This window comes from Manis pentadactyla, chromosome 10 (genome assembly GCF_030020395.1).
Source record: "Manis pentadactyla isolate mManPen7 chromosome 10, mManPen7.hap1, whole genome shotgun sequence".
Taxonomy (NCBI): domain Eukaryota; kingdom Metazoa; phylum Chordata; class Mammalia; order Pholidota; family Manidae; genus Manis; species Manis pentadactyla.
In genome coordinates, this window is record NC_080028.1 from 125136687 (window position 1) to 125160667 (window position 23981).

At 52.0% G+C, this 23981-nt stretch overlaps 1 protein-coding gene across 2 annotated transcripts in view; it reads right to left on the reverse strand.

The window, feature by feature from the left end:
* The window catches only part of SEC14L5 (SEC14 like lipid binding 5), a 37248-nt gene extending 19093 nt beyond the window's left edge, over positions 1 to 18155 (reverse strand). The window contains exons 1-5 of one of the 2 annotated variants that reach the window (XM_057487629.1): positions 17820 to 18155; positions 16983 to 17111; positions 2879 to 3028; positions 2543 to 2674; positions 595 to 723 (exon numbers count right to left, since the gene is read on the reverse strand). In XM_057487629.1, the coding sequence (XP_057343612.1) occupies positions 595 to 723; positions 2543 to 2674; positions 2879 to 3028; positions 16983 to 17045 (474 nt within the window). In that variant the 5' untranslated portion in view covers positions 17046 to 17111; positions 17820 to 18155. Of the gene's footprint in view, positions 1 to 594; positions 724 to 2542; positions 2675 to 2878; positions 3029 to 16982; positions 17335 to 17819 lie in introns of those variants that run through there. The other variant, XM_036931762.2, reaches the window with a different exon arrangement.
* Between the last annotated feature and the right edge of the window lie 5826 nt (positions 18156 to 23981).

The following is a 23981-nucleotide window of genomic DNA, read 5'->3' on the forward strand; positions in this document are numbered from 1 at the left end:
AGACCAGGACACATGGGCTCCAGGACAGGACAGCAGGGGTACCCGTGCCAGCCTGGGAGTCACCCCCACCCTGGCTCCAGTCCCAGCCTTGGCACGTGGCTGCTGAGCAGTTGAAATGTGGCCAGTCCAAACAGAGATGTGCTGTGTCAAATACTCACTGGATTTCCAAGATTTAGTAGGAAACAGCATAAAATAACTCATAAGTTTTTCCATTGAGAACATGTTGAATAAAATATGCTGTTAAAATGAATTTCACCTGTTTTGTCACTACTCAGTGATGGGCCTGAGATCTTTAAACCAAGCAGCAGCAATTCTAACTAGGAAAAGTCACTGTAGAATGCCCCTTCTCTGTTCAGAGTTCCCTTCCCAGGCCTCGGACATCAGGGGGCACTGGGACAACGACAGTGCCCCCATTATGGGCCATGTGTTCTCCATCCACTATCTCATGTGATGTGATCATTAGAATACCCATTCTACAGGTGAGGATACTGGGGCCAAGGAATGTTAGGGATCTTGCCTGCTGCCACGCGGCTGTCAGGTGGCGAGCGGGCTCTGGGATCTGTGCTCCCGGGGCGGACGGAGCCCACCTCTTACCCTCTTGACGTTGGCTGTGTACTGCTTCATGGCGATCTTCTCCAAAGCACTTTCAAAGCCGAAGAAGGACCGGATGTCAAGAGAGGCAGATTGCTCAAAGCAAGTCCACTCTTCATTCTCAGCGTGGACCTGAAGGGCAGGCAGGGTTGATGGCATGGTCTCAGGGGGGGAGGGGGAGTAGCATCATGCCCTCCCCCAAGGATCTCTTGGCAACCTGGGCCCAGTCAGAGCATGCAATGGGACAGCATGGCACAGCCTGGCAACCTGGGGTGGGCAGCAATACCAAAGGGCCCGTCCGGAGAACAGTACAGTCTACGGTGTTAGGAACAAACTGCCTTCTCAGGAGGGGCCGGAAGAAAGTGAGTCTGATATCTGCCCTCCTGTCCCTTATAAATTATATGTATATAATGATATATTTAAATAAGTAATACATTTAATATAATACCTAATTACATAGAATTTATAAATACATTTTAAATATTTTAAAATATTACATGGTTATGTATTGATATGTAATGTAAATATTTGTATATTGTTAAACAAAGACAAGGTTCGTTGACAGAGCTGCGATGCAGACACTTAGTATCTCTCAAACTTCCACAGGCAGAAACGTTACCAGGGAGCCCATTAAATACGCAGGTGCTTGGCCTGAGTAGGGCCAGGGTGGGACCCAGAACCTGTATTTCAGAAGCTGCCCCAGTGATGCTGGTTCAGCTGTTGGCAGAACTCACTCTGAGAAACACTACGCTAAAAGTGGCTTATAAAAAACTCCCACCCACATACACCCCAGACTAAACATCTGAATATCTGGGACCCAGTTTACAGGAGGCCCCAAGAGGAGCTGGAGGTGTGGAAAGAACGAGCAATAGGCATTTACCAGAAACCTGCTGTCTATGCAGCACCGTGCTGAGGGGACCAGACGGTTGAACCAGGCTAGGTCGTCCCGCGGGGGAGGCTGATGAAGACACAGCAGATCACCTCTGCTGCGTCTTAGGTGCTACACGGGAGTGATCACCATGGAAACTTCTGTTTGGGATCTACCACTGCCTAAGCAGCTTTGCATGGTCCCACTTGCTCCTGCCAGCACCCAGTGAAGCCTGTTCTACTGATGTCTCCATTGTACAAAGGTGGAAGAAGTGGTCCGAGGGGGGAAGGAAGAACGTGGCAGAGCTGTCTATCCCGGCTGCCTCCAGGCCCACCACTCCAGCCCTCCAGGGCTAGCAGGACCCTGACCCCCACTCTCATCCACCTCTGGGTCTTCACACATGCTGTTCCTGCCCCCAGAACGCTGTTCCCAGCCCTCATCCTTCAGCTTTTAGCTTCACTGGCACCTGCTCAGAGAGGCCTGAGGGACACTGTGACCTGCCGGATCCCTTCTTAGCACTCCTGACAAAGTTGTGAGTACAGACTGATTTGGTTTTTTCTCGTCTGTGTCTCCCACTGGAATGGAGGTTCTGTGAACACAACGGTCATGCAGACTGGTCCACCATTCAGGTGCCCAGGACTCAGCAGGGTCCTGGCACATAGTAGGTGCTCAATCAGTATGCAGCGGAGAATAATCATTACCACTAATTATATAAAGGCACCACATATACAGGGCTTAGTATTTGCCAGACACTCTTCAATTTAGTTTTATTTCCTTTAATCCACCACGACCTATGTGGTAGGTACATCAGTAACCCCTTTTTACAGATGAAGAAACTGAGGCAGTTTCAGGAAGGAAGAGGGAGAGAGAACAGGGAGGGGAAGGGGAGGTTGCCAGGTTTAGCCGATAAATACAGGACGCCCGATCACAGTTGAATTTCACATAAACAGCGAATCATATTTTTGTTTGTGCCAAGCAATTTTTGAGAGTACCTGAACTACAGCAAAACACGCACCCAGCTGCGGGTGCACTGCAGATGCGAAGCGTCCTTATCTAACCCAGGCCTGCGGGGCGCGCGCTCACCGTGTAGCGGCAGGTCTCCTTGACCACCACGCGGCTGGCGAAGGTGTCGTTGTGCGCTTCGATGAGCAGCGTCCTCTCCTTCCAGTTCAAGACGTTTGTCTGCACGAAGACCACGTGCTCCACGCCGGCGATCTGCAAGGGAAGAGGCAGCGGGGGGCTGCAGCACGGGGGCCGGGGGTGAACCCCAAGGGCTGGCCCGGTCACCCCCAGGCCCCGGGTCCCCCAACCCAGAAGCCCTCCCGACACCCACTCACACACACTTGCCCCATCCCCCCAGGTGCCCAGCCCCGCCGTCCCCCCAACCCTGTCCACGCCCCGGGCCCCCGCCCCGCCCACCTTCCGCAGCAGCCGCGGGGCCTCCACGCGCAGCCGGCAGCTCCGCTCCACCAAGTGCACCGCCCCGTCGGCGCTGCGGGACTCGCGCAGAACCTCGCTGCCCAGGAAGACAGGGATCTGCGGGCAGGTGGGGAAGCGCTTCTCGTAGGCCTGGGGACAGGGCGGGAGTGAGCGCCCAGGGGCCGGGGGGCGGCAGCCAGAGGGGCCCACCGGCCCGCCCTGCCCTCTGCCCTCCTACAGGGCTGTGGTCTCATGTACTAGACGGGTTATGGGAGCAGAAAAAAGCATTCCCGGGCCACGGGAAGAGAAGTGACCACTGCCGTTTATCAAGACATCGTTTGGCACCTGTTTCAGAGCAGTGACCCTCCTGTGCCTGAGCGCTCACCTGGCAAATCTCTGGATCTGCGTTTGAGTTTTTGCCCTTAGAAGAGAGGGGATGGGTCTTGCCCCAACATTTTGAAAGAAGACGTCTTTCAGAAAAAACATTTGGGAAGATCCAACACCTCTTTATGATAAAAACATTCAACAACCCAGGAATAAAAGGGAGCTTACCCAGCCTGGTAAAGGGCACCCACAACAAATCATGGCAAACATGCTCAGTGGTGAAAGACGGATGCCTTCCCCCTGAGACCAGAAACAGGGCAGGGAGGTCTGCTCTGGCCGCTAGTATTCCGCCTTGTCCTGTAGGTTCCACCCAGGGGCAGTTAGGCAAGAAAATGAAATAAAAGGCATCCACATTGGACAGTCTGGGTCCAGTTCCAGAAATGCCCAGGTTGGAGCCTCTGGGGGGCAAGCCAGCATCTAGGGCTGACGTTATTCAAGCGGGGTCTGCTCCAAGCCTGTCACAGCCCACGTGCCCAGAATCAGGCTCAAAGTGAGCTCCAAAAATAGTGCTGGCATCTGAGGACACGTACCTCCTCCACCATCCCTCCCAGCTCAGAAGGACAGAGGTGGGGCAAGGGGAGGGGGAGAAAGGGAAAATGCCGGGTGCCCTTGGTGTCATTCCAGGCCCCACAAGGCCAGCCCAGGACCGCCAGGGGGACAGAGCTGCCTCCTGCCATGTGTCAAAACAGGTTGCTTTCTACAAACACACCAGCGTTAGAATAAGAAGCGTTGGTCCCCCAGGGGAGCACTGTGTTGCTCCTGGGGTCTGGTCTCAGACAGTGGGCAAGGGAGGTCCCCCCTAAATTCTTTTTCAAGGGAAGGCATTTCTCCATGGAGGAAGCAAAGTGGGTGGGTCCCGGGACGGGGTCAGGCCGCTAGCTTGAAGCCCAGCTGCAGCTCCTCCCAGCAAGTGCAGGACAGGCAAGTCCCTAAGCTTCTTTCCTCATCTGGAAAATGGGTGTATACCAGACTCGTCTTGCAGAGGACAAATATTTCAGGCAGAGCCTGGCACATAAGAGAATCTTTCTTTTTCTAGGCAACAGCCCCAATGGCAGCACGGCACAGATTTGCAAGATTTTCTGAGCACTCTGTTCCATCAAATGCAGGAGGGAGCCAGAGGGGCCAGGCTCCAGCCCACCTCCGTGATGGGCAGAGGGCTGCTGACATTGTTGGAAAGCATACAGAGGGAAAGGGGCGCATGTGTCAGAACTGGACAGGCACAATCCAAGTCTCTGATGCTGTCTCACTGGGTGACCTTGGGCAAGTCATTTTCCCTTTCTGAACCTCCATTTACTCATCTATAAGGTAATAAGGATGTCACTAGATCCTGTCTCAGAGCAGTTGGCACACAGCAGTGAGCCTTGACTCTGCTCCTCCAGTTGTGTGCATGCCTAGAACAAGTCCCACAGTCCTTACTGTGTCCCCCAGGCCCCAGGAAATCTGTCACCCCTTCCCCACCCCGCTGCCTTCATCCTGCTCCAGCCTGCTATTTCTAGAACACATTGTTACGGGTTAAATTGTGCCCCCCACCACCAAGATTAATGTGTAGAATTCCTAATCCCCAGTACCTCTGAATGTGACCTTATTTGGAGTTAGGTCATTACAGATTAAATTAGTTAAGATGAGGTCATAGTGGGGTGGAAGGAGGCCCCGAGTCCAATATGACTTGTGTCCTTATGAAAGGAGAAATTTGGACACAGACACTCATGCAGGGAGAATGCCATGTGGAGACAAAGGCACAGATCTGGATGGTTCCTCTACAGTCCAAGGAACACTAAGGATTACCAGTGACACCAGAAGCTAGGAGAGAGAGGCATGGAACAGATTATCCCACAAGCCCGCTGAAGGAACAAACTCTGCCTACAACCATGATCTCACACTTCTAGCTTCCAGAACTGTGAATGAAAAATGTCTGCTGTTTAAGCTGTCCAGTTTGTGGTACTTTTTACATCAGCCACAGGACACTAATCCACCCACCAAACATGTGCCTGCCACAGGGCCTTTGCACCTGCTATGCCCTCTGCTTGCAACACTAATCAGTTAACTTGACAGTGAGGTTGGAGGGAGGCCCGTGTCACTGAGGCTTCCAGAGGGGTAGGAGAACTGGATCAGGGGCTGAGGAGATGCTCTGGCTTCAGGGACTTGTCCACACTGTTCCTTCTTCCTGGGACATCCTCCGCCACTTCTCCCCTGCAAGGCTGCCTCCTCCCCTGCTCTGTGTCCTTTTAATCCCTTCATTTCCTTGATAGCACTTATCATGCCTTTTAACCACATGCGGCATGTGTGGAGGCCTGAGCTACGTGGTTTTCCATAGCACTGACCTCCTACTATGCCCATCTCTGTTCTTGGCACACACTAGGACCAGTAAAGAAATGCCAGCAAGCAAAGAAGGAAATCATGTAAACTTGCTGATGGCCCGAACAGCCCTGAGAAAGGTGTCCAGGCTGGAGAATGACAGACTGTGGGCTCGGTGCGCACAGCCAATGGAGTTTCACCAACTTGTAAAAAACTTCTTGTTAGAAGAGCCCCGTCTGGAGCCCCCAGATAACAGGGGCAGGGGGCTGGCCAGCAGCAGATGGGTGCTCAGGCACAACTGTCCCTGACCGTGAAAGGGGACAAGTCACCAGTGGCTGTTCCAGTGATGGAGCCACCTAGGCACTGGGGGGTCCCCAGAGCTCAGGATCCTTCTGGAAGATGGGGGCGCTGAAACAGGAGTCCATCCCAGTGCCAGTTCTCCAGTGTCAAGGGACAGTCACCAGAGGCTCTCTGGGGTTGGGAGGTTGTGTTGGACACTGCTGTTACTGACATTTGGGGAGCACTAACTGCATCATTTTGTCCTTGCAATGGCCTGAGGAGATGGGAACTAGTATTTCCCCATTTCACAGATAAGCCAGTTGAGGCTTGGGAGGGCATCTCACAGCCAGAAAGTGCCACTGTTGGAAAACAGGCCCCTCCGACCCAGACCCCAGCCGTGAGTCACCCTGTCCTGCCTCTCAGCAGACTTTAGCTACGTACAAGTGTTGATGGTTTGGAAATACTGAGTCTAAATACTGAGTTTGGACCCCTTTGCCTTGGGCACATCACAGGATCTTACAGGATCAAACAATTCACAGGACCCTCCCTGCAGGCTCCTGTCCCCATAAACCAAGCCCGAGATTCTCCCTGCTGAACAAACACATGGTTTGGCTCCTCAGGGACACAATGCAGCAGAAGGATTCAGTTACAGCCCTTCTACCAAGTGGCAGGAGAGGGACACGCAGCCTGCCCACTCGGAAGAGGAGCCGGGCTAAGGCCCAGCACCTGCTGGAGGAGGGCCGGGGCTGGGGCGGGCAGAGAGCCGTGGAAACTTCCATTGACCGCCTCCCAAGGGCCTCCCATCCTGTAAAAACTCATAGTGACACATTTAGCTTGTGGAGATGAGAGGCTGGGTCCCCAGACAGACCTGCCCACCTCCAGGCTGGGTGACCTTGGGCACAGCGCACCCCTCTCTCCCTTCAGGCTCATCTGTAAAGCATAGAACCTCCCAGTGAACACTCACTGTGCCTGTTTCCTTCGTGCATCACAGCTGCCGAAGGAAGAATCCATGGGCCCCGAGTCCCCACTGCCTGTCATAGTGCCCAGCATGTAGTCAACACTCAACAGCCGTTTACATAATGAAGGAGTGAATCACAGCAGAGCATAGCTCTTAAGGGCACGGGTTCTGGGGTTTGGGTCCAAATTTCCATTCTGCCTCTTACCAGCTGCATGGCCTCGAACAAGCCATCAAGCTCTCAGTGCCTTAATTCACTCATTTGTTAAAAGGAGAATAAATAAGTAGCTACCTTGCTGACTTGTCAGGAGAGAGAAAAAGGAACCCGTTTTTGTAAAGTGCTTAGAGCAGTGCCTGGCACATGGTTTGTTCAACATGAGCATTTGTTAAATAAATTTCAATTTCAAAAAAGAGTGAGATTGTATAAAGTACAGAGAAGCTATTTCTGCTAATCACTTGACAGCTGCTCTCTCCTACCCTCCCTCCTTCCGGCCTGCTCTTCCGCATGTAAATTCAAAGGAAGCTGGGAGCTGCTTACGCCAAACCTTCCTCCAAGTGAGGAAAGAATATCCAAACCACACCACCGTGTTCTAGCCCAGGTTCACCTTCCCCTTCCATGCTGCAGGCTGGATTTAGGGCATTGACTGCCATGTGGCATCACACAGGCGCCCCATCCTCAAGAGCCTTCCTCCCCTTGTAAGCCTGGGAGAGCCAATCAGACAGCTATCAATGCTCTCAGCTTCACCAAGGCCTCTTTTTCAATTAGGATATGATTCTCATATCATAAAATGCACTGTTTTTGTTGAGCAACCAGCACCAGTAATCCCAGGCATTTCATCACCCCAAAAAGAAACCCATACCCATTAGCAGTCACTTCCCACTCCCCCCACCCCAGCCCTAGGCAACCACGAATCCATTTTCTATTCTGCAGATTTACTTTTTCTGAAGATTCCATGTAAATGAAATCTTACAATATGTGGGCTTTGTGCTGGGTCTCCTTCCCTTGGCATCATGTTTTGAAGGTTCATCCACGCTAGAGTAGGCATCAGTGCTGCCTTTTCATGGCTGAGTAATACGCCATTGGATTCCCCCTGCCTCTTGGCCAAGTGACTCTACCAGAGCTTCGTGAATGGGCCACCAGACACCTGATGGCAGCAGTGGCATCCAGCTGACGGAGGGAAGTGGGCATGCTAGAACCAGAGTGACGTTATCCTGGAAGCCTTTTGAAATGACTGCTGTATATAATCTAAAAACAGCTAGACCCAGATGGCCCTGTAGCTGAAAAACTTGCTACTATTCCAGCCCAAGCCAGATTGGGAGACGCAAAAGACAGAGATGGCGGGTCATTAGGACGTTGCATCCAGGGCATCTGGACATGACGAGAAGGCAAGCCTGGGGCGTGGTAGAGCAGCAGAGATCAAGCACAGGGCTTAGATGATGCTGGCTGGGTGACCTCAACCTCTTGGAAACTCAGAGTCCTCATAAAAAAAGACAATGAGAATCATGACTTCATGCAGATTACTGTAAAGATGAAAGGGAGATGGTATGTGTAAGGTATTTAACACAGTGCCAGATATCATGCAGATTTTTTTTTAATGGACAAGAGTAAACCAACAGGGACTTGAATAGATATTTGTATGTGAAAGTTCACAGCAGCATTATTCTAAACAGCCAAAAAATGGAGACAACCCAAATGCCCCTTGCAGGTGAATGGATAAGTGTATGTGGTCTAGCCACATGGTGGAATATTATTCGGCCATAAAAAGGAATGAAGTGCTATTTACAAGAGCCAAGATATGGAAGCAATGTTAAGTGTCCATCAATAGATGAATGGATAAAGAAGATGTGGTACATATACACAATGGAGTATTAGTCAGCCATAAAAAGAAAAGAAATCCTCTCATTTGCAACAACATGGATGGATCTAGAGGGTATTGTGCTCAGTGAAATAAGCCAGGCAGAGAAAGAAAAATATCAAACGACTTCACTTATTTGTGGAGTATAAAAACAAAGCAAAATAGAAGGAATGAAATAGCAGACTCACAGACACTGAGAAGGAGCGAGTGGTTACCAAAGGGGAGGGGTTACAGAAGGCTGGTGGGAGGGAGAAAGGGATTGAGGGGCACACTAATTCCCAATCACAATATAGGTTGGTCACGGGAGTGTTAGTACAGCACAGAGAATAATTCTGTGGCATCTTACTACATTGATGGACAGTGACCGCTCTGGAGGAGGTGAGGACTTGATAATATGGCTGAATGTTGAACCACTGTGTTGTGTATTTGAAACCATTATAAGATTGTATGTCAATGACACTTTAATTTAAAAAACAAAGAAACTACAGTTACCAAAGGGAAAGGGACTGGGGGGGATGGGAGGGAAGGGAGAGATAAGGGAGAAAAAGAAAGGGGGCCTTACGATTAGCATGTATAATGTGTGGGGGGGCACGGGGAGGTCTGTGCAACACAGAGAATTACACATAGTGACTCTACAGCATCTTAGTACACTGATGGACAGTGACTATAATGGGGTTTGTTGGGGGGACTTGGTGAAGGGGGAGCCTAGTAAACATAATGTTCCTCATGTAATTGTAGATTAATGATACCAAAATAAAAAATAAAAAATAAAGGAATGAAGTGCTGACACATGCTATGTCATGAATGAACCTCAAAAACTTGATGCTCACTGAAAGACCACAGACTCAAAAAGACAAATATTGTGTGATTCCACTTATAGGAGGTCCCCAAGACATCAGATCCATAAAGACGGAAAGCAGAAGGGTGGCTGCCCGGAATGTGGCAAGGAGGGAGGAACGGCTGGGGAGTTTCAGCCTGAGAAGGTGGGGAAGTTGCGGAGAACTGTGTTGTAGCGACCAGAAGCGCCGTCATTAGGAACAGGACAGCGTGTCTGTGTTTGTTTATAGTCACTGCCTCCGTCTCTGTTTTCTTCTGCACTGGATTCCCCAGTGCCCTTGCTCAACACCTGGAACACTAGACGTCCACCAGTAAGGGCCGTGGAAGGGAGGGTGGGAGGAGCAGGTGCTGGGGAAAGAAATCAGGGAGTGGGACCCATCATCAGACAGGTAACGTGGGGGAGCGGGGGCAGCGGCCCAGGCCCCATCTCGGTGTGAGCGGGCTTCTGTGCGCACGCGCCGGCGCCCAGCCCAGAGGGTAACCCGTGCCTGGGCACTGCTGTTCGTGCTCCACCCGCACAGAGCTGAGTTCTGGGAAGTGCTTGCTGCGCAGGTGAATCAACGCCTGTCCCCTCGGGGGTCGTGAGGGCTGCGCAGCCGCGGCTTCTGGCCAGTGAGTCGGCCCTGAGCAAGTGCGGAGGAACCGTTCTGTGCTTCACTTTCCTGGCCCTGAGGCTGCGGCCCAGGGCCCAGGTAGCAGGGATTAGGTATTATTTGCTCCTGCTTCCGGGCCCTCCTGGCATGAATCGTTCGAGCCACCCCTTTCCCCAGCTGGGGCCGCGTCTCCTCCTCTCCTCCTCGTGAGGTCAGACCGCCTGGCCTCCCCGGCAATGGGGGAGCATGGGGCCTGGCTGCTGCCACAGCAACGGCACAAACCCAGCTAGGGTTCTCACCCACGCCTGAGGAGCAGGGTGGGGGGCACCCTCCTCCTCCGAACGCGCTCCATGCCCAAAGGCTTCCGGATCAGCTGGCGCCCCTGATGGGTCAGGGAGGGACGAGGAGGCTGTGAGGCCAGCCCGGGGCATCCTGACATTTAGTGGCATGTCAGGATCTTGATGGGAGGGAAGCACCATCTTAGATTATGCAAGTGTCTCAGGAATCAGCCTCCATCAGCTCTGCCTCCCCACGCTCTCCCAGCCTCCAGGATGGAACACCCCCTCTCATCCATTTAAACCCTAATCTTTTCATGTCACTCATGCTGAAAACCTTCTCAAGCTCCCAAGGTCCTTGAAGAAACAAATGGACCGGGCCACACCGGGGCCCAAGTGAGCCCAGTTCCCTTCATCAGAGAGCGTTCTCCCCCTCACCACCCGCCACGGAGCCTTTGCACACAGTGGACCTCCTCCCTCGGCATAGTTGAACTTGGCTGACTTACCAGACCTTGGCTGACGGACCTTTCTCTGTGTTCCAAGAATGCCCTGCTCTTTCTGCCCTAGAAATCATTCCACATGGCATGTGCCTGGCTCCCCTACGCCCCCTGCCCTCACACACACACACACCACTGCAAGCTCTGTGACAGCAGGGAGGGATCATGTCAAGGGGAACTAAGTCAGGACAGAGCCAGAACAAAAACAGACATGGTCCCCGCCTTCCTGAAGCCTACTTTAACGAAAACACCCATATAAATAAGTAAGCAAGCAAATTAACACAAAGAATAATGATGCATTTCAAAAAGTTCTATGGAATCCACTATGTTGTAGCCTGCACTAAGCTTGGTGCTTGGCACACAATGAAAACTCAATAAATATCTGTGGAATGCACACATGCATGCATGCATGAATTAAGGCATGCATAAATTAATGAACGAGGCCGTGAAATGTATTTCAGGGCGCTCTGAAATCAGATCACTTTGCTGGGCCGTGGATCACCTCTGTTCTCCCAGCCCAAATCAGAGCACCGCAGGGCCCTGTAAGCAATCCAAGGTGGAAAATGTTGCTTCCCTTAATCTGTTAGCAACAGGATCAGATGACAGGCTCCAGGGAACTAATTTAAACTCCTTTAAATAAGGCCCCTGCTGCTTTATTAAAACTACATCCATAACGATTCCAACTGTAACTGCCTTTGGCCTGAGCTACAAGGATTTACCTTCAGAGGCTGCTCCTTATGAATGACCCATTTGCTAAATTACAAGCTGTTTATCAATACAAAAGGCCAGGTCTTTAAATATTTTAACACTTTCCTGCTGATGGTAGCTCTCACCACCACCCTTCAACCATGTGAAAGGCCTGTTGCTTAGGAAATTCTACTCCGTCTTTCTGTTTCCCTGGCTTGCAGAATCGGAGATGACCTGAAGCCACAGGGCTTTTGAGCCCCACAGGGCCCCTGGGCAGTGGCTGGACTAGAGGCAGCCAGGTCATTCCCGAAGACACGGAGGCCACTGGTACATGTTCACTGAACATCAGAGCCAGCATCCGGAATGTCTGGGCTGTGAGCTCAGGCTGTAGGGTCAGATTCCCTAAATTCACATTCCTGGTTTTTACTGATGATGCCATTTACTGAGCTTTATGGGCTGAATTGTGTCCCCCCGAAAAGGTACATTGGAGTCCTAACTCAGATACCTCAGAATGTGACCTTATTTGGAAATAGGGTCTTTCCAGAGGTAATCAAGTTAGAATGAAGTCATTAGGGTGTCCTCATAAAAAGGGGAAATTTGGACACATAGGCACACATAGGGATGCACCGTATGAATATTGGAGTTATGCAACCACAAGCCTCGGAAGTACCCGAAACCGGGAGAGAAGCCTGGAATAGATCCTGAGCCCCTTCCAAGGGAGCAGGAACACGCCAGCATCTTGCTTGATCTTCTGGCCTCTAGAACTACCAGGCAATGCAGTCAGTTGTTTCTGACCCATTCAGTTGTGGTACTTTATCACACAGCCCTAGGAAATGAATACGCTGAGACACAGTGTCCTTAACCTCTGCACACCTGTGTCCTCAAAAATTTTCTAAAAGCACCTGTCTCTAGCTGGTCTAAAGCACAGGGTGCACGGTGGTTAGTAGATGCTCCCAGGCTCTGTCGGCATCGGCTGCCCTCCAGGAGGCCAGGCTCTGTGGGTTTCACTGCGCTCACCTTAGCAGGATCCCAATGGGGTACAGGCACTCAGAACAGAGCCCGAATGGTAACTGCTCCCGTGGGGCCACTCCCTCAGCCCCGGAGCCAACTTACTAACTCCAGGTCCTCAACTCCGAGAAATGGCAGAGCCCACGGTTAGGAATGTAAATTCTGGAGCCGAACTGCATGAGGTGAAGTCCCCACCCACCTCGTGTTTGCTTGGTGGCCTTGGGTAATCCAGTCATCCTTTCTTTGCCTCAGTCTCTCCATCTGTAGAATGGTGCTACTCACAGAATCTATCTCATGGGATGGTTATGAGAAGTACATGAGTTAATATTTGAATAGGCTCAGAACAGTGCCTGGGACCTTGTAAATGTTGTGTACACATTTGTTAAAACTTAAAATAGAATCTGCCTAAAGCCTCTGAATAACTACCACCATTCAAAGCAGGATTTCTTTAGGAGGAATATGTCCACACAAAAATTTGAATGTGAATGTTCCTAAGAATGCTATTCATAATAGCCCCAAACTGGAAACAATCTAAATGTCTATCAACTGATGAATGGATAAGCAAATGTGGTGGAATATTATTCAGCCATAAAAAACATGGCATATTATTCAGCCATAAAAAGGAATCATGTACCAACACATGCTACAAACTGGATAAACCTTGCAAACGTGATGCTAAGTGAGAGAAGCCAGTCACAAAAGGTTACATGTTCTATGATTCCATTTATATGAAATGTCCAGAATGGGCAAATCTATAGAAACAGAAAGCAGATGACTGTTTCTCAGGGGCTGGATGGGATGGGGGTAGAATGGGGATGATGCCGAAGGGGTATGGGGTTTCTTTTTGGGGTGATAAAATGTTCTAAAATTGAGGGTGGTGATGGTTGTACAACTCTATGAATATACTAAAAACCACTAACTTGTACCCTTTAAAGGGGTGAATTATGTGGTATATAAATGAGTTGTTGTTCAATAAAGTTGTTAAAAGAATAAATAATGATAATAAACTTAGGTAATATTTCATCAGCTTTAACAAGCGCCAGACTCTGTCCAGGCACCCATGTTCCTTCACTGAATCCTTACTTCAGCTCTCTGAGGAGCAGGGGCCTTAATTATCTCCATTTTCCTTGTGAGAAACGAGCAGGGACCCAGCAGGTGAATCTGGCTCCGCATCACCACCCAGATTTGGGAGGAGAGCCCAGATAACCTAGATTCCATTCATAATGGGCTGTAGGCTGACCACAGGGTGCCTTCAGGGCTCCAGTGACCACAGTCCACAGTCCAAGCAATGACCTTTGTGCTCCACATGCAGGAATCTCTACAAAGTCCCCTCCTACCTTCTAGAACCCCACCTTTAAGGGGACCAAGGACCCTCTGCAACCTTGGACCCAACAGCTGCCACCGTCGTCTGGTTTTCCTATTTACTGAGACAATGCAAGCCCACTGTTTTGAACCTATAATACAGAATGCTACCAAGAAAGAAGAAGGCGAAGGTTCCTAGAATCCCACCCTTCAGGAACAGAACTCATGGCGAGGGATTTGGCCCAAGAAGGGAGATGCCCATTCATTGGATTAGTTCAGTTTTTTTAAATGAAAGAGAAAAGGCATGTGAGAACTTTTCCTCAGCTGGGTCTATAAAGGTTTCCTCATTGCTGTTTTATAAGCAGTTCCACAAGCCCGATTTTAGTCATTTGTATTGTCACTGGTAGACTTGTGCAGAAGCGAGGGACACTCTCATTTTCAAGTCAGTTTTGTTCATCAGGAAACCCAAAAGGCCAGCTTGCCTGGCCACCTGGAAGCAGTGAAACAGCTGAGTTCATCTGAAATTTCCCTGGCATCTGACCCAAACTGAGGGCAAGTGTTTAGCTGAGAAACAAAGACAGACATTAAGTGTAGAAAAACGCTTTTGTGCTCACATAGCAGCAGGCGAGTTACTTTGAGTTATGCAGCTATTTTGAGGACAATGGTGTTTTGTAAACAGCCGGCAAAGTGGCTTTGTCGGCAATGTTGCCTGGGTTTGGAGCCCTCTCGCTGCCCTGTAGGCAAGAGAAGGAGACATGGTCATGTGTCCCTTTGAAAAATATGAATGAATGATTCAGATGAGTGCCCGTACAGATATAAACATCTGCAAACCTCCGTCTCCTGTTCCCGGTACATCAGCGCCTAGACACTGTCAGCAGCTGGGGAGTGAGCCGGACCCCGCCTTCGTTCATGGAGCCCGATGCTTACAAAATACACTTAACATAATCCAATAAAGGCAAGACAAGTGTGTTGCTATTAATACAGTCCTATAAATATTGTCTTAGGAGCTACTTTCATGCACAGGTTTTATTTTAAAGTGTAATGATTGTAAATATTTTCAGAATCCTAAACATGCTAAATGAAATTTACATGTATTAAGCTCACACAATAATAAAAAAGCATTTTTTTTCCATTTTATAGTTACTTGTCTCGGCTTCATGGTAGAGAACCAAGGGTCCCTGGATTGTCCCAGAAGGCTAGGGACAGTGTCTCCCTTCTACTGAGTGAGAGAACGAACAAATGAGTTTTAGGGTCTTAGATTCCTGAGCTGCCTGGAGGCTTAGGCGGAGGGTGGTTATTTCTTTGTCTCTGTCATGTACTGTCTATTCGCATGGACAAAGCCCTGGCCTGGGCAGCTGCCCCCCACCCCCACCCCAATGTAATCACCTTTAATCCTCATGGCAACCTTACGAGGCGCATAGAACCATCTCCCTATCACAAATGAAGAAAGCAAGACTCGGAGACATTCAGAGACTTTCTGGCGACACACAGCCAGAGCACAGCGAAGCAGCCGCAGGGACCAAGCACTTCTGACCCTCCACCAGTCTCTTCATCATCCCCTGGTGCCCCACCCCCATTACAAATGAAGGACATTCTCGCAGCTGCAGCAACAGTAACAGTAACAGTAATAGCATTTGCTCTGTCCCAGACCCTGCACTGGGAGCTTTCCATGCTTTGACTCATCCACAGCACGACACCCAGATTTGGAAAGCATGTAATCCTCATTTTAGAGATGCAGAGTGGAGGTTCAGAGAGGTTAAGTAACTTGCCCAAGATCACCCAGCTGGTCAATACAACCCCAGGCCTGCTGCTGCCTCTTTCCTGACCAGGAACCATTTGCACATAACACCACGACATGTACGATGATTCATTCCAGTGATGCTTTTAAATCCTTTACATATATCAACTATTTTTCAATAAAAAAAGTTTTTTTTTAATCCTTTATGACTGTGAACACATACGTAGGTAGATTCATAGAACAGGAGCAGGCAGGACACACACAATGGCACCAGTGGATATGCGGTGCTTGGACTGAAGGCTGAAGTTAAGCAGCCAGGGTTGGGGTGGGAAAGCTGGGGGTGGAGTCTGGTGTTTCTTACACTTGCAGTACGATCACGTACACCAACATGGGGCGTAGGAACAGACACAGCCCATTTGGTGAGCACCTACTGTATGCCAGGAGCTGAGCCAGAGGCAGCATGTTCCTGCAGGAGCGCCCACAGGAGCCATCTCATTCACTCCCTACCACAACCCCGTGCAATGCCCCTGTTTTTCCCAAGGAAGGGAAGCTCCAAGAGGCAGAGGGATGTCACCACGACGGAGAGGCACGTCCACCTGTCTCCAGCACCTGCCCCACTATGCAAAGACCACCCATCCGGGAGGCTGACACCTGGGAGCCAGTTCTAGGCCCCCCACTGGTTGGCTGCCCGACTTGAGTACGTCCTACACGCACACCAAATCCACCCCGAGAGCAACTGCTCCCAGACCCTTCCTGCCCACCGAGCCCCTCTCCTCCTGGGGCCCACTTCCTAAAAGGGGGAGGAGGGCGTGCGAGTGGGAGGACCTGGGGTGTTGTGGTTTAAAATCACAGCTCTGGAGTCCCCGCTGCGTGGATGAGAGCCCGGGCTCTGCTGCTTCCTGGCCACAGACCTCGGGGCCACCCCCTCTGCTGGTGCAGCTTCAGTGTAGTGGAGGTACAATGGGAATAATGTGCACTACTGGGAATTAAGTGAAGCAACGTATGTAAAAACTTAGGGCGGCAAACAAGCAGTGAATGGTCGCTGTCAGCATCGTCAGAATAAATATCGTCATTATTATTATTATTATCATTGCAACAAATGACAACAGAGGCTTGGCCCCTGTTATCCTTGTTTTCTGTCAGAGAAGCGTGAGATAAGAGATCAGGAAGCTTCAACAAGGACAAAGAAAGACCCTGTGTGTTGGTCAGTGAGCCAGGATTTGTGAAAGGTGGGGTGGCTGGGCAGAGGGGGTCATTGGCTAGAAACTGGACCTAGCAGGTCAGTGGAGCAGCTCAACAATCCCTTCTCATCTGGGGAAATGAGGGGCTCCCTCTCACTCGCGGCATAGCTGACCCCCTCTAACCGTCACTTGGGGCCAGGGAACCGGGGTCACTCACCGCCATGACCAGCTCGAATGGGTACTTGTAGACGTGGACAGGAGACTGGTACTTCTGCACCATGTTCTTGCAGGAGTGCCCACAGGAGCCACTCAGGCACAGTGAGCACAGAGCCTGGGTGACAGGTGACTGGTGAGGCAGAAGCGAGAACCCTGCCCGCTGCTCCCCATGCAACGGGCAGGACCAGCCCCTCTTGGCCCCACCCACGCATCTCCCCACCTCTCAAAGTGATGGGACTCGTCTGATCCCCAAATGACTCCAGGCCAGAACCTAAACACCTGCCCTGTTCATTACCAACTGCTCCAGACCACACTCACCCCTCCAAGAGCAATCAGCACCCCCGAACTTTCCTTGGTCCCCACCCCTTCACACTGAAGCCCTCAAAGCACTGCCCACTGCCACTTCATGAAACACACATTCGCAATTCTCACACTCCTACACGTCATCACCTACGCACCCTACAGCTCACCACAGGCATCCTGACCCTATGGTTCCCCCAAGTATCATTGCACCTGCCCTCCCATTTTCCTCCAAGACATCCTGACATACACACACTGTCTTCGCCACATTTAACACGCGCACTATCTCACACGCATGCACACCCATGCACGACTCTCCTCCCACGCGGGACTGCCCTTGCCCACACAGGCGACTTTGTACACACACATAGCTCCCTGGGGCATGCACGTACCCAACTCCAAGCACACACAAATTGCCTGTTGTGCACAGACATCCACATATTCGCACACACACTGATGTGTGCACATGCACGCACGCACACACACACACACACACACAGAGGCACGCACAGGCCCCCTCAGCCCGGCTCACCCTTACCCTGGGAGTCTCCGGGGAAACACCCCCGGGGCAGTGCGGAGCTGAGTCCGCCGGGGCCTAGGCGGCCGCCTGCCTCAAAATACAGTGCCGACCGCAGCTTCCGATCCTGAGGAGTACGGCCCTGCTCACTCTGGGGCCCGGCCTGCCAAGGAGGGGCCAGCGAGGCGGGAGCCAGCCCCGCCAGGACGCAGCGCTCCAGGACCCGGGACAGAGGAGATCCCGGCCTGGCCCCGCCCATGGCCTGGCCCTGCCCACGCCTCCCTGCCACTGGCCCCGCCCAGGTTTACCCTGTCCCTGACAGGTCCCATCTCATTCTGGACCCGCCCAGCCCTAGCCCCGCCCTCCTTCCATATTAGCCACGCCCCTGTTAGCCACGCCCCCGTGCTGGTCCCGCCCCGAAAACTACCAGCCTCGGAAGGCCTCCCCGCAAAGCACCCCCCAGTCTCGTTTGGCTTCCAGGCGGACCCTTGCCACGCCCATCCCCGCCCCTCCTAGTACAGTTTAGTTTCGGCCCCTTCCCTCACTCGGATCTGAGCCCCGCCCTGCCCGCTGGCCACCGCCCAGGGCCCTCCTGGCCCGCCCGAAGCCCCGCCCACTCACGGCTCTCTCCCAGCCCACGTACGGAGCTCCTACCAGGCAGGTGTCGGGCCTTCCAGGCACCGGGCAGTCCTTCGTGAACAAAACAGGCAAAATCCTTGCTGGCGTGTTGTTTTCGTTCTGGAGGGGAGACAGACGTTAAGTAAACAAGGCAGATACATAGTAAATGAGATGGTAAAAAATACCAAAAGGAAAATACAGGCAGTGAAGGGTTTCAAGAAACGAGGGGAGTGAGGGTACAATTTAAAGCAGGATGGATTGGGGGCGTCCCTGGGAGGGTGACATTTGACATCATCCTCATTTTAGCTCACATCCAAAGCCTTCTAACCCTCCCAGGATCCCCAGGGAACAAGCCTCTCCCCCAGGCCCTCCCTTCCCATTCCGCATGTGTTCGTTCGGCCTGGGGGAGCCAGAAAGCTGGCTCTGAGCAGCCTCACCATTGTGTATGCATTCATTCGACTTTCACGGAGCACCCACTGTGTGTCAGAATTGGGGGACATCACCCATTCTCGAGGGGGAATCAGCCAGACAGAAATGCCTGACCTTGCGTGGCCTGCAGTCCTGGGCAGGGAGAGGGTGTCCAGGGAGACAGAGCGCCCTGTGAGAAAATGTATCGTTGTATCTTGTGATAACGACCCCGTTTGTGTCCTTCCTAGCGGGTGCACATCCCTTAATCATTTTTATTTGTTCGTTGTATTTATTTGTAGGTCATTGAGGGTCTCTTCCGGGAGACTGTGAGCTCCGCGAAGGCAGGGACCACGTATGTCTAATTCATCTCCCCCCGGGTCCGCAGGAGTTGACTGGGGACCTGGCACACAGTAGGTGCTCAGTGTGTTTTCTTGGTTAAGGTTATGAGGAATGGAAATGGAGCGCAAAGTTCCCATCCCTGCCACAAGGTGGCAGCAAACGACAGCCCCTGAGTCCTGCGTCGCCCCAAGAAGAGGAATGCGAGAGACGGGCTCCAGGGATGTTTCGCTGTACCCCGGGGTGGTCAAGGAAACTCGCAAGCCTCTCCTGAGCATCAGTGCAGGGCGCGAGGTGGGCGCGAACACTCAGCTCTTGTTGCAGCATGGAAGGCCTTAAACCGGCACAGAGTGACCGCGGGACAGGATGTTCACGCCTGGAAGGATGGGGCGGAGCGTCCAGCTCCCGGGGCCGCCCTCAGCGGACTGCAGGGTAACGGGAAGGTTCCCGAGTACCGCTCCGAGGGGCCCGCCCGTTTAACACGCCGCCCAAATGGTTCCTGTAGGTGGACAGGTCTGACTGCGGGCCGGCGCATGTGAGGGGTTCTCCCAAGCGCCTGGGGGTCCCAGAAGGCTTCAGGGAGCAGCCTTCCTGGGTAACCGTGCCCCCACGTGTGTCTCCTCCGCCGCAGAAGGTGACAGCGCGGGGAGCAGGAACGGGCGTGGGAGACGCAGCGAGAGGGGCACAGAAGAGCCTGGAGGAGAGGGGAGAGGCCCGGAGGCTGCGGGGAGGCGCCGGCTTTCCTGGACCCCAGCGGCGTCTCCCCTGCCCCCAGCCGGTGAGGACGTGACCCTGGGTGGGGTCAGCCCCACCCAGGGTGTGAAAGCCGGGTGGGTGCAGGGTGCCCGGAGTAGAAAACGGGGCCCAGAGGGAAGGGAGAACCTAGCTCCCTCTTCCTCCAGCCCAAGGGAATCGAACTGATAGCCCCGCCTACCACGTGTTACCTGTTATGAGCGCTGCACTTACCAAGTATTCTTGCCATTTATTGAGCAGTTATTCGGCACTTGCTGCACCCGGCACTGTTCGGAGGCTTTACAAACAATCACACATTTAATCCTCAAAAACAACCCCTGTGGTGATGAAAATGTTTTGGAACTTCATAGAGCTGGCATTCGCACAACAGTGTGAATGCGCTAAACAACAGTGGATTGTACACATTAAATGATAATTAATTTTACATTACATGACTCTCACCTAAATGAAAACAACTTTTAAGATCAAAGCTATTTTAATCCTCATTTTAGAGATAAGGTGACTAAGGCACAGACAGGTTGAGTAACTTCCCCAAGGTCACACAGCTGGTGAGGAATCCCAACCCAGGGCTCTGGTTCTCCAGTGCTTCTTGCCCCAGGGCTGCAGTGAAGTACCCAGAAGATGTGCCTTCTTAGCCTGAACTGCAGGTACCCAGGCATCCTGGCCTTAGACTGAGAAGGTACCAGAAAGACTCAGCCTCTATCTGCTGCCTCCTCCTTGCCCTGCAGGAATGACCAAGCCAAAGCTGCCTTTTGAGCAGGAGGTTTTTGAAAACCACCCCTCAGCTCTGAATATCTCCACCACGGATGGGCCACTGCCATGGGAAATTCAATCATTAGTAATGCATCTATTTGAGTAAAACACTGGGCCCAACGCACATGCCTCCGGAAGGCGTCCTGCAGGGAAGTGTCCTCAGTGGGGTGGCTCAGACACCAAGAGCAGGTGGGGTGAAGGGCAGGTAGGAGTGAGAGGGTCCAGGGTCCAGACCCTTGTGGGAACACAAGGCCTTGATCTGGGCCCCAAAACACAGAAAGGCCCTGGGTGTGCTGAAGCTGGAGTGGGGCACTGCTTTTCATCGTGGTGAAACACAACACAAAAGTTACCGTTTTAACCATTTTTAAGTGTACACTTCAGTGGCTTTTAGTACATTCATACGGTTATGCGACCATCACCACTCACTGTCTAGTTCCTGGACATGCTCATCACTGCAGCAGGAAAGCCATCCTTATCAAGCGGTCACCCTCATTCCCCTCCTCCCAGCCTGCACCACGTCTCATGTGCCCACGAGCTGCGTCTAAGTCCCTTCTTCCTCCTTCTCAGAGGCCGCCTGGATTGGGGAACCTCAAGGGCCATAAGGGTCATAGGCAGGGCAGCTGTGTACAGGGGTGCCCACCTCCATGTGGTGGTCCTCATCATTGGGCGCATTTGATGGAACAGGAGTCTGGGGAAGCCTGACCTCGGGGGCTGCCCGGCCGGGCCCTGCCCACCTCGACCCCCAACCCCCTCAAGTCCCGTCCCATCCACACGTGCTTCAGGAGTCCACCTGGTGCTCCGTGTGGAGTCAGGGTCCAAGGGACAGGCCACCTGCGCCCCAGAGCTGTCAGTGAGGGGGGAGCACAGCCGAGGCACGTGGGCACCTCCGCTGGCGCTTGGAGGGGGCCGCGGGGCAGAGTGGTGCGTCAGGTCAGTCGCCGTGACCCTGGCCCTGCTTCCTTCAGTGTCTGTGGCTGCAGTGTCCCCTCCGGGAAGATGGGGTAATGTGGACAGTCTTCAGGCTTAAAAAGGAAGGAAACGCTGACACGTGCTACGACGTGCGTGAACTTTGAAGGCATCATGCTCAGTAAAAGAAGCCCGGCCTCAAAGGACAAGCACTGTGTGAGTCCCCTTGTATGAGGTCCCCAGCGTTGTCACATTCAGAGACAGTAGGGGAGCAGCTGCCAGATGCAGGGGAAGAGGGGGTGGGGAGTGAGGGATTCATGGGGCCAGAGTTTCAGGTTTGCAAGATGAGAAGGTTGTGCAGGAGGATGGGGGGGGGGGTTACCCAACAGTGTGAATGTATTTAAGGCCACTGAGCTGTACAGTAAAAAGTGGTTAAGATGGTAAGTTTTATGTTCTGTATATTTGACTATAATAATAGCAGACTCATAATGAATAAATCAGTAGTGTTAAATAGTGCCCGCTTGGAGAGTGGGACCATCCCCCACGGGACTCTGTCAAGAGGGAGGCGTTTGAGATGGGGCAGTGTAGGAAGTGTCGACTCTGTTTTGCTTTTGTGTGAAGGTATTGATATACAATCTTATGAAGGTTTCACATAAGCAACACTGTGGCTACTATATTCACCCATCCTATCAAGTCCCCCTCACACCCCATTGCAGTCACTGTCCATCAGCGTAGTAAGATGCTAGAGTCGCTCCTTGTCTTCTCTGTGCTGCACCGCCTTCCCCGTGACCTACCTATATTGGGAATGCTAATTATAATGCCCCTTAATCCCCTTCCTCCCCCCACCCCCTTCCTTTTGGTAACTGCAAGTCCCTTGTTGGAGTCTGAGTCTGCTGCTATTCTGTTCCTTCAGTTTTGCTTCGTTGTTATCCTCCACAAGTGAGGGAAATCATTTGGTACTTGTCTTTCTCTGCCTGGCTTATTTCACTGAGCATAATACCCTCTAGCTCCATCCACGTTGATAACTCTGTCTTATTAAACATAATTTTGGTGCCGTGCAACCCACTCATTTACGCTACAGAAGTCAGTGGTGTCTCTTGTAGCCACGCAGCTGTGCACCACCATCAAGTTTTAGAACATCTTCATCACCGCAGAACGAAACCCTGTAACCATCAGGGAACACTCTCATTCCCAACCGCTCGCTGATTGGCTTTCTGTGTCTCCGGGTTTACCTATTCTGGACGCTGCATATAAATGGAATCAGACGCTATGCAGCCTTCTGCGTCCGGCTTCTTTCACTGAGCATCGTGTTTCCACGGTTCGTTCACGTTCAGCAGGTGCCAGACCCCATTCCTTCTTACGGCTGAACGGTTTGCACTCACAGCGCTTCAGACACCAGGTGCCTGGGGGTTTTTCATCACCGACAACCAATTCTCCAACGCTCAGGACACCAGCTGGGGGTCCTACAGCTCAACTCGGTCCGGACACTAACTACTGGAGTTAGTGCGCAGCCACAGACACAGAGTTGGGGTATCACGTAAGGATGTCTGCCTGGGGCTGCGTCAGCATCCGCACGCCGCCCCACCATCTGGGTAACCCATGCAGGGCAGGACTCGGCAGGGAGGCTGGGGACCGGGGGGACCTCGGTGCTGTATCCCACTGAGTCAGACTTGCCCTGGGCTCCAGAGATCCACAGGGAGCAGCAGCTTAAGGAGAGTTGTCGGAACCCGGATCTCAGGACAGGCTTCCTGCTGGAGGTACTGGGGTGGCCCACTTAGAATACTGCCCTAGGATTTCCCCGTATTATAGATTTGTTTAATCGGTGGACAGTTCCTTCATAAAGACCGCATCACATCATGATTATCTGTATTCGTAAAATGATTCAAGAAGCTGCCCCTTTTTCTTTGTGTTCTGTGACAACTCATCTTAGTAATTTTTGGTTGCTTGACAATAAGAGTTAAAAGGAATGTAAATACAGATATTAAAACAGATTATAGACAAAAAAGCAGCATAAGATACATCAATGTGAATCTTTGTTACTAAATTGAAAACCAACCAAAAAATTGAGATGTTCCTAAAAATGTAATATCAAAATAATCTGAAAAGAAAAGATGGGATATTTAAAAACCCACCAGTGATTCCTCATCACCACCAGTCCCTGCGGCCTCCCTCACTGGCCGCCTTTCTGTTCCCCATGCATCCCTCACTGCTGCTGCTCTCAAGGGAATGTTTGCTGGGCTCGAGGTGGCCCCACGAGGTTCACTCAACAGATGGGGAACTCAGAGGCCAAGGAGCACCCCAGCCTCTGCTGGGGGAGCAGCTGGATGGCATGAGGCCAGCCCCAGAGGGGAGCAGGGCTTCTTGGCCCAGGTCCCCGACCCCCGCCCTCCACTCTGGGGCCAGGCACTC